The sequence below is a fragment of the Arachis hypogaea genome, chromosome 3, assembly GCF_003086295.3.
Source record: "Arachis hypogaea cultivar Tifrunner chromosome 3, arahy.Tifrunner.gnm2.J5K5, whole genome shotgun sequence".
In the NCBI taxonomy this organism is placed as follows: domain Eukaryota; kingdom Viridiplantae; phylum Streptophyta; class Magnoliopsida; order Fabales; family Fabaceae; genus Arachis; species Arachis hypogaea.
The window spans coordinates 34,849,027-34,859,998 of NC_092038.1; the positions used below are offsets into that span (position 1 = coordinate 34,849,027).

At 32.9% G+C, this 10,972-nt stretch overlaps 1 protein-coding gene across 1 annotated transcript; it reads left to right on the top strand.

The window, feature by feature from the left end:
- Nucleotides 1–4,787: 4,787 nt before the first annotated feature.
- LOC140183411 (uncharacterized) lies at nucleotides 4,788–6,066 on the top strand. Its single transcript, XM_072231825.1, has 4 exons — nucleotides 4,788–4,934; nucleotides 5,031–5,213; nucleotides 5,266–5,328; nucleotides 6,040–6,066. The coding sequence occupies exons 1-4, from the start codon at nucleotides 4,788–4,790 to the stop codon at nucleotides 6,064–6,066; spliced, it is 420 nt and encodes a 139-aa protein (XP_072087926.1).
- Nucleotides 6,067–10,972: the final 4,906 nt, after the last annotated feature.

Here is a 10,972-nt window from a genome sequence, read left to right on the forward strand (position 1 = left end):
ATTATTGAAATGACACTTAGAAAAAAACTGAAAACATGCTATAGAAACAAAATGAAAATGGAAAGAGTAGAAGTATGCGAATGCAGTGAACAAAAGAAAATGGAAGATGAGAAAAAAACTCATTTTTTTTACCGACGCGTGCGCGTCATGCACGTTTACGCGTCGATGGGCAAATTGGTTGAAGGACGCATACGCGCCAGGTGTGCGCTTGCGTGCATCGAGTTAGGCCGGAGGCATAATGTTGGCCCAAAAGTGGCACAACTCTCGGATAAAAGTACCGGGGGTGCATTTTGTGCAATCGACGCGCGCGCGCACAGTGTGCGTGCGCGTGCATGCCAATTTAAGATCATGTGCGCGTACGCGCCAGGTGCGCTCACGCGTGCATAGACTTGTGCCTTAGACCCATTGTTCGCACAGTGCAGGCCTAACTCTCGGTTTTTTGGCTGGAGGTGAAATTTTGCATCCACGCGTACGCGTACAGTGCGCGTCCGCGTGGATGGTCGAAAAATGCTCAGGTGCGCGTACGTGTCATGTGCGCGCGCGCGTGGATGGTGTTATGTTTTTCAAAATTTTTCTATATTTTTGCACCAATCCAAGCATTCCAAACCTCCAAACAGCTACCAAAACACCCTAAAACCTTATTCAACATACTATATTACTAACTAAACTCAATAAAACAATAAAAACAAGAAATTAAACTAATTCTACCAATATGTACAAAGAAAGAAAATGAAAAGATGTTACCATGGTGGGGTGTCTCCCACCTAGCACTTTTGTTTATTGTTCTTAAGTTGGACTTATGGGGAGCTCCTCTCAAGGTGGCTTGTGCTTGTACTCATCTTGGAACTCCCACCAATGCTTGGTTCTCCATTGTGCCCCAAGATTTCCTATGGGTTGAGCCAAGTGTTGATGGAGTTCTTCAAAAGCTTGGGGCTCCCAATGTTGATCCTCTTTTTGTGATCTGGGATCCCACACTTTATTTTCACACCCGTCTTAAGGTTGATCATCATTATTAGTCCATCCGGGTGGTGAACAAGATGAATTCTCTATGAAGTGCCCAACAATCCTCCTAGACCCATCTATTTGAGCACTACTCCAACCTTTATATCTCATGTTTGATGCATCAACCATAATGAGCCTTGATTTGTAACGCCCACCACAAAACATCTTTCGCTTATGCTTCATCCCGCAAAGCATCCTAAGTTGACCATCCGTTTCAAGCAAGCCATACTCAAGTGGGACAATAAAGCTAATAGAAATGAATTTTACCTACCCAAGTGAAGGAGTAGATGGCAACCTACGCAAAGATGCTTCCAAAGATCTTGACAAAGCGTATTCCACTCCCATCCTTCTATTTCTAAGGACTTCCACCTCTTCACAAGATTTTTCTAATTCAATCATTTGTTCATTAATACTATCTAAGCCTTTTCTCTTAATCAAACTATAATTGGGAGGGTGAAAGAAGTTTACCTCCACAACATTTTCAAATGCACCGGGAGAAGGTTCTTCAAGTTCAAAGGATTCTCCACCACTAGGACTTGATGCTTGCTCTTCATTGCCGTGGGAACTCAATTCTTTCTCTATCCCATCCAAGTCTTCATATGGAATATGCCTTGGAAGGTGTGCACTTTCCTCCCTAGCATCAATTTCAATCATCTTGGAGGAGTTTTCTTCAACTCTATGTTCCCATGGAGGCTCCGCATCTCCTAAGTCTTCTACCACTTCTTCCTTGTCTTCAACAATTAAAGCTTCCTCCAATTGTTCCAATACAAAGCAACTTCCCTCATTTCCCACCGGAGTTTCCAATCTCTCCTTCATGCTATGTTCTTCATTTGATTCTCCACATGTAGCCGTGGGAGTTCCTTGAGTGTTCAAGCATTGGGAGGCTAGTTGATTTGTTACCGCATCCAAGGCGGCCATAAAATTTTGCACATCCCTTTTCATCTCTTCTTGCCCTTGAACAAGAACACCAAGGGTTTCATCCATTAGAGATTGGGGTGGGTGGAAGGGTTCATCATTTTGGGGGAAGGGTTCATAGTAGGAAGGTGGTTCTTCTTGGTAGAGTTGTGGTGGTTCAATATTTTCCACTCTTTCCACTTGTTGCACAACACACTCCATGGTTGCTTGAAATTGATCCAATGCTTCCTTGAGATGATCCATTGACTCTTGTTCCTCTTGGATATCATGAGTAGGACCATAGGGCTCTTGGATTGAAGGACATGAGTATTCTTCCATGGGAGGTTGTGGCGGAAAGTAGTATTCATCTTGTGGTTGGAAATTTTCATATAACGGAGGTGGTTCATCTTGATAATAATATGGAGGGGGTGACTCTTGAAAGGGTTGATATTGTGGTGGTTCCATATATGGCTCATATGGCTCAAAAGTTGGTCGGTGTGATGGATATGGATTAGGGTCATATGAAGGTGGTTGGTAAGAAGAGGCTTGTGAGTATGGTTGAGAATTATGTTGAGGGTATGGATCATAGGCATATGGTGGTGGTTCTTGAAAGTCACAAGTAGATTCATCATAGCCATTGGATTGATATGCATCATAGAATGGCTCTTCTTCATAGTGCATTGGTGGGGGTTGTTGCCATGAGGATTGATCATAAGCATATGGCTCCTCCCACCTTTGATTGTCCCATCCTTGATGCATCTCTTCATTGAAGTTCTCATCACCTACAACATAGTTGTAATCACACTCATAGCCAAAATGAGAATTCATGGTGAAAAGAGAAAATAAAACTAATAACAAATAAAGGAAACAAAGTCTTACAACTACCAAAAGCTAACAAACAAGCAAAAGGTAAACATATTCACAATATTCACATATATACAATAACCAATAACACAACACCATTGCAATTCCCTGGCAACGGCGCCATTTTGATGAACAGATTTTTGATGGTTTAGAATTTCACAAATGAATTCTCGTTGCAAGTATAGTTTCTAAACCAATCACTAATCCTTTCATACAAAAAGTTGTTTGTCACTAAAACAAACCCCTAAATTTATAAACCGAAGTATTGGACCTCGGGTCGTTCTCCCTAGGAATTGTAATGAAGTGTCTTATTATTGGTTGTGAGTTATATTTGGGGTTTTGATAAGAAGCATGAAAGATAAATGACAAGAAAGTAAACTAAGGCCTAAAAAGATCTTGGCAAGGGTTGGTGGTCAAGGATCTCTATCTTAATCACTAACCACAATATGAGAATTGGCAAGGATTAATCTCATTAAATCATCCTCTAACTAGTAGTAAAGGAAAGTCAAATGAGCTATATCAATCCTAGTCCATAAGTCCTAACTCTCCACTAATTCAATTAGTGAGAACTAGAGTCAATGGCTTCCAATCATCAATCACTTGGACATTAGTAACTCAAGAGGTCCTAAGTTACCTTTCCAAGCCAAGAGTAAAAATTCTACTCTAAAATCCAACCAAGCATTTCATCAAATACTTGGAAGGCATAAAAGGAAAACAGAGTAAATCAACAACAAGAACAAAACCTAACAACAATTATTGCAAGGAATTAATAACAACAAATCAAAAGGAACACAATTATTATGATTTACCTTGAATTGAATTGAAAGAGAAAGGAAGGAACAAAAGTAGATCTACACCAAAACACAAGAACAACATAAAGGAAATTACAACAAAAGAATAAAGGAAGATGAATGTAACAACAAGGAATTGAAAGGTAGAAGTAAAAGAAGATGAATAAAACCTAGATCTAAGAACTAAACCTAATCCTAATCCTAATTCTAGAGAGAAGTGAGAGCTTCTCTCTCTAGAAACTACTTCTAAAACTAAACTATACTAATGGTTAAAAGTTCAGTTGATTCCTCTTTAATCCTTGGCTTAAATAGCATTAGAAATGAGTTGGATTGGGCCCACAAGGCTTCTAAAATCGCTGGCCACGTTTTGCTTCAAGTGGACTAGGTGGCAGCAACGGCGCGTGCGCGTACTATGCGCGTGCGCGCCACCATACATGTAGCAACTTATGGAAAATCTTATATTGTTGCGAAGCCCCGGATGTTAGCTTTCTAACCCAACTGGAACCGCATCATTTGGACCTCTGTAGCTCAAGTTATGGTCGTTTAAGTGCGAAGAGGTCGGCTTGACAGCTTTCCGGTTCTTTCATTTCTTCATGAGTTCTCCAACTTTTCATGCTTTCTTTCTTCATTCCCTTGATCCAATCTTTGCCTCCTAAATCTTAAATCACTTAACAAACATATCAAGGCATCTAATGGAATCAAGGAGAATTAGATTTAGCTATTTTAAGACCTAAAAAGCATGTTTTCACTCTTAAGCACAATTAAAGGAGAAGTTATAAAACCATGCTATTTCAATGGATAAATGTGGGTAAAAGGTTATAAAATCCCCTAAAACAACACAAGATAAACCGTCAAAATGGGGTTTGTCATATGTTTAATGAGGCTTTATATGACAAAAGAAGATGGCAAGATAACACACTCATAGATAATTGGATCGATGAGTGTTTACTCGAAGATTCAGAAGAAGAAGATATCGATAGAAGCTCTATCCCAACTCCTCGTAGATGGATCAACAGAGATTGAGAAGCAGGACATAATCGCCTTTTTCAAGATTACTTTGCAGATGAACCGGTGTATAATGCTAACATTTTCCGACGGAGATTTCGAATGAGAAAATATGTGTTCCTTCGGATAGTAAACGCTCTCTCAAACGTCTATCCGTATTTCCAATAGAGGGTTGATGCAACTGGAAGAAGAGGCTTGTCACTACTCCAAAAATGTACCGCTGCGATACGAATGTTAGCATATGGCGTAGTAGATGATGTTGTTGATGATTATATATGCATAGGCGAGAGCACTATAATTGAATGCTTGGAAAAATTTGTTGAAGGTGTTATTTCGGTGTTCGAGTATGAATACTTGCAAAAAACAAATCCAAATGACGTACGATGCCTGCTACAAATGACGGAGGGTTGTGGCTTTCCTGGCATGTTGAGTAGCATTGATTACATGCATTGGCAATGAAAAAATTGTCCGAAGGTGTGGAAAGGTATGTACATGAGTGGTTATCATGGGGTTGCAACCATAGTACTTGAGGTTGTAGCATCTTCAGACCTTTGGATATGGCATGCGTTCTTTGGAGTTTCTGGTTCAAATAATGATATCAACGTATTAGATCATTCTCCAGTGTTCGATGATATTCTAAATGACCGTGCTTCGAAGGTAAATTATACTATTAATGGTAATAATTATACTATGGAATACTATTTAGCAGATGGTATTTATCCTGAATAGGCCAGATTTGTCAAATCAATCTCAAAGCCATAAGGGGAGAAACGTAAGTTATTTGCACAATACCAAGAAGGGCAAAGAAAAGATGTGGAGTGAGCATTTGGAGTGTTGCAAGCACGCTTTGCAATTATACGTGGTCCAGCTCACTTTTGGGAAAAGAAGAAGTTTGTCAACATAATAAGAGCTTGTATTATATTGCATAATATGATTGTTGAGGATAAAAGAGACACTTATGCAGGAAATTTTGCTCAAAGCTGAGAGTATGATGATGTTGAAAATGGCTTATCACAACCTCAGCTAGGAGAAGAAGATTTTGCACCATATCATCAATTTCTTCAAAGAAATGCCCAACTTCAAAATAGGCAGCAACATAGACAATTGAAAGAGGACTTGATTGAACACATATGGCAATTTCATAATGCTTGTCGTCAACTATAGAGTTTAATTATGTTTTTATTTGTATTAAGTATTTTTACAAATTAGTGTAATCCCGAATTATATATTGTGTATTATTGTTATATATGAATTTATTTAATATTAATATCTTTTAATAGTGATTTATTTTTAAATTTATAAATTTAAATTATATTATTAAAAAAATTAATTACATTAATTTTAAGTATTTTAATTAATTAATTAAGTGGGATCACAACATGAACTAAAGTTAGTTCCTCCTAATAGAGAAGAGAGATATGCTTTGAGTTCTTATTTACTATTTATGACGCAAAAACTGATGTGGAGTTACTTTTTATGACAGGTGGACCATAAACAGGAACTAGGATGAATTCCCTACTGGAGATAGTCTAAATGACTAATATGCAAGTGTACACTCTCAGATCATGTTGTTTAAACCCCTTCCAAATATGAATACTCCTTTTTTTCTATTTCTTCAACAAGAGAGATAAACGATGCATATCACTAAATCTGATTCTAAAATGTTGGCGAATACTATTTACACTAAAATTGTAGCTATATCAATGCCTTTGAAACATACCAAAACGACTAAGGTAGTGCCGAATTTGTCATCACTAGAGTGAAAGAGGCCAATTTGGAAAGCATGAAAAAAACTATCAAAACTAATAATGGCCAGAAATTGTTAATAACTTCTTTCTATTAGAAAATAGAAATTTTACATCAAATAACTGTGTGGAGACACCATAACAAAATAGATTTGTTGAAAGAAATAATCAAGATATTCTAAATATGACAAGAAATCTCATGTTGCTTTCAACCTTTCAAATTATTCCTCACATTATTGAGTAGCTCATGCCATTTACATAATTAATAGAGTATTTCAAGTTGTATTTAAATACAGTCCATATCAAATTTTTAATAGTATCATTTTAGATTAAATCATTTAAATTTTTTTTATTGTTTAGCCTTTACTTCCACTTTATGTGCTTATTGAAAAAAATTGAATCATAAAACACGAAAGTGTGTCTTAAATATAAATCAAGGATAAAAAACTATATTTTACTTGATATTAAAATCCAAAAATTTTTATTTCCTAAAATATTATTTTCTTATGAATTCTATTCTTTTAAAGAGATTTTTGTCTTCACATGATCAATCTTTAGGCATTAAAAATTCGTACTCTCAAAATTTATATTTTTAAAATTTTAATTCTTCTTATTTTAAAATCTTTTATTTATTATAATCATTTTTGCAAGAGTGAAACATCAAATAGATTGCTTAATTTAAAATCTCTTTTCAATTTCCAAAACAATTTAATGACAAAATTAAGAGACTTGCATTTTATTGAAATAAAATTCTCCCATTCGAATCTCAAGCACATGCATCTAATTCTTCTGCATTATCCTCTTTTAATTCTCATATGTTTGAATTTACATCTCATGATTTTTTCTCTTGTACAATCTTCATTTTTAAAGTAAATAATTTAAAATTTGCTACGTCATTAAATAATCCAGATAATGCATCTTATGTTAGTCAACTTAATTAAAAGATCATGCAGATAAAGAAGTAATCCTATTTGTAAGAGTATTATTATATGCAAGTCAATGTTTCAACTTAACAATCTCCAACTGTTTTTAAAATGAAGTATCTGATTTTTAACTATGTGTCTTACAACATATAATCAATATAGCATAAAGCTTTTTTTATCTGCTATATTCTCCATCATAGAACCAAGAAATTATAAAGAGGTCATCCTCTATGATTGATAGCGTAAGGTAATAACTATTAAATTGAAGGCTCTTAAGGGGAATAAAACATAGAAGTTGACTTTCCTTCCTTTTGGAAAGAAGGTAATAAGTTGCAAATGAATTTTTAAGACCAAGTTCAAACACAATGCTGAAGTAAAATGCCACAAGTAAGGCTCGTTGTTAGAGGCTTTACTCATTCAACTATTTTGATATCTTCAGTCCAGTTATTAAGCTCATCACTTTAAGAATATTTTTTGCTATTACTGTTGCTAAAAGATGATATATTCACCAGTTGGATGTTAATTATTCTACTTTTTTCCAGGAAAATTTACTAGAAGAAGTGTACATGAAACTTCTATTAAAATTGGCAATCTTAGCTAGTTCAGTTTGTAAGTGGGAAAAATTATAATATGACTTGAAACAAGCTAGTAGATAGTGAAATCAGAAGTTGTGTTATATTCTCATTGAAGATGGATATGTTCAATTAAAATCAAATTGTTGTTTATTCACGAAACTATCTGATTCAATCTTCACATGTATCCTTATTTATGTGGGCGACTTGATTTTAACAAGGAATGATTGAAGAGAAATTGCTAGAATCAAACACTTCTTGGATACAAGTTTAAAATTAAAAATCTTGACAAATTAAAATTCTTTTTTGGTTATGAAATTGCCAGAAGTCAACAAGGCATTGCTATGTACAACTCAAATATACTCTTGACTTAATGAGTTTGGATTGATAAATGCAAAGTCAGTCTCCATGCTAATAGATTATACAATAAATTTATCTAAATCTTTAGGAATTTTTCTTGATGATATCGCTCTTTATAGACAACTAATTGGATATTTAATTTACAATCACCAATATATGGATGGATATATGCTTCGTCATTAGCAAGCTCAGTTAGTTTCTAGACTATAGCACAACAAAATATTTTCAAGTTGCTCTCTATGTATTTCAATATCTTAAAGGTATTCCGACTAAAAAAAATGCTATTTTTTACCTCCAACAATCTCACATTTACGATTTTTTTTTGACTCAGATTGTAGAACAGCCTGTCTAGACACTAGATTTTTTCTTTAAAAGTCGTTAATTTTTTGGTGAAGTAAGAAGTAACACTGTTGCTCGCTCTTCGAGTGAAATTGAATAGAAAGTAATGATTCTTGCCACTTGTAAAGAAATGTGGCTTTTTTATTTTTGAAGGACTTTAGAATATCCCTTTATCGTTCTATTGTTATGTATTGTGACAATTAATTCGTTCGTTTTCTTTATCACTACTAATACAATCTTTCACAAAAAATTAAGCATATAAAGATTAATTCTCATATTAATTGTGATAGAGTTCAGGAGGATCGATTAAGTTTCTTTCAATTTTTTTAACAAACTAAATTGCTGATGTCCTAATTAAGTCTCTCTCACCTAAAAATTCTTTTCTTATAATGACAAACTTAATCTCATCGATTAACGTATATAATTTATTAAAAATAAGTTCGTTAGAGAATAGGTGTTTAATGTTCAATATAGTGAGTACATATGTATGTATGTATGTGGATAATGGTATCGTAATAACAGAAAATATGTGATTTTATTCCTCAACTCTCCTTTTTACTGCACTATTTCACTACCTAGCTATTTCACTACCCTACTCTGTAAGTGTAAAGAGAATTTTGTCAACTTTTTGTTCAAAATTCTTCAACTCTTTAATTTTCTTGGTCGAGAATATTTTAGGTCAACAATTTCAATTTTTTTACAGGACCTCATTGTTAGTACTTAATACTGAAATTAATAACATTTCGTTCAAACTAACATATATATATATATATATATATATATATATATATATATATATATATATATATATATATTTGTTCTCTAATATATTATTCATGCATGTTTTGGTCACTAACGCCTCTTTCCTTTGATTTATTTTTTTTTTTATGTTTTAGAAAGAACACTCTCTTTTGTAAGATATTTAAATAATATTTTTATTTTTATTTATAAAATATGCACTCTTTTTTTAAAAAATTAAAATAACATACATTATAATCTATTTAATCAAAATACTATCAATAAACATTATAATCATATATATAAATTAATGATAATTATTTAATTAGATTAAATAATAATATATTTACTATTTTGTAACAATTTTTATTTATTTTAATTTTTGTCGTATAATATAAAGTATTTTAACTTGCTAGTCACATTTAATTTAATTTTTTTATATTTCATGATAATAATAAAATATTAAAACTAAATAAAGTCTAATACATTAATAAATAATAAATATATATTATAATATTATTATCATTTGAATCAATCAAATAAAATAATAATAATAATAATAATAATAATAATAATAATAATAATAATAATAATAATAATAATCTTTATTATTTTTAAATGGCATTTTGATCAAATAAATATACTAAAATATGTTATTTTGATATTATAAAAATAAAGAATGTAGATTTTATAAATAGAATAGCGGAATAAACGTTATTTAGATATCTCATAGAAAAAAATGTCTTCTTTTAGATAATTTTTTTATTAACAAAATTTAAACTTAAGAACATTATTTATGAAACTAAAACACTCACCATCTTAACTAATTTCACATATTAATTATTTTTAAACTACGACGATTAGCACCTACATACTAATCTACTATTATTTCACACATTTACACTGCATTTTTAACATCATATTTCTAGAACTATCTTAACTACTGATATGATAAAATATAATTGGGTAATTGATTAAGACAATTTCGTTTAACATTATTATGAGATTAGTTTTTCCAAATACTATCAATATTTGAAGATTCTGTCATCAGCAATTAGATTTTTCAGAATGCCCACATTATCTCGTTAGGAGAATGTTTACTTATTAGCACCCCGCGTGTGACAAGTTGGGTCAAAATTTGCACGCCTAGCTAGTTAACTAGTAATGTGTGTATTTGTCCAGTTTTCTCGATCGTCCTAGCAAATCCAGTTGAAAACTTTGATTCGTCCTCCTACATCATTGAATTTGATTATCTTAATTTTTGAATTATACTTCACTTCAAGTTTGAAATCGATGTCCTAATTACACAGAATCCATACACATGTGCAATGAACTTCAATTTTCAACCCTAACTTATCAATCATTTATTTATATCAATCTATATCCATCCAATATGCAAGTGTACGTTGGCAATGCAAAGTTGAATCATATTTTGTTGTAGACCTTGAAGAAACCAAGGTGGTCCGCGAGTTCCTGACCACGCACGATGGAAAAGACACCCAATAATATTAAAGTTAGTATATATTCGATTAATTATTTCATCAAACATGTAAAATGCCATTGACAAGATTAGCATACATGCCTAATTCAATTTTATAGATCGAATTGCCACCTTTATCATTGTTTTCAACAATAGCTTTTTCATTCTTGGTCCCCCTCACCCTCGATCTCTTCCGAGTTAACTACAAGGATATATACCAAATCACGGAATTATTATTTATAACCAGAAATTTTGCAGA

Bases quoted from the DNA above. Each gene is read 5' to 3' on its own strand.
- LOC140183411 (XM_072231825.1), top strand. From the start codon at position 4,788: ATGTTAGCATATGGCGTAGTAGATGATGTTGTTGATGATTATATATGC. The intron at 4,935-5,030 runs GTACGATGCCTG...AATTGTCCGAAG, and splicing joins AAAAAACAAATCCAAATGAC to GTGTGGAAAGGTATGTACAT. The intron at 5,329-6,039 runs GTAAGTTATTTG...TTTTTATGACAG, and splicing joins AAAGCCATAAGGGGAGAAAC to GTGGACCATAAACAGGAACT.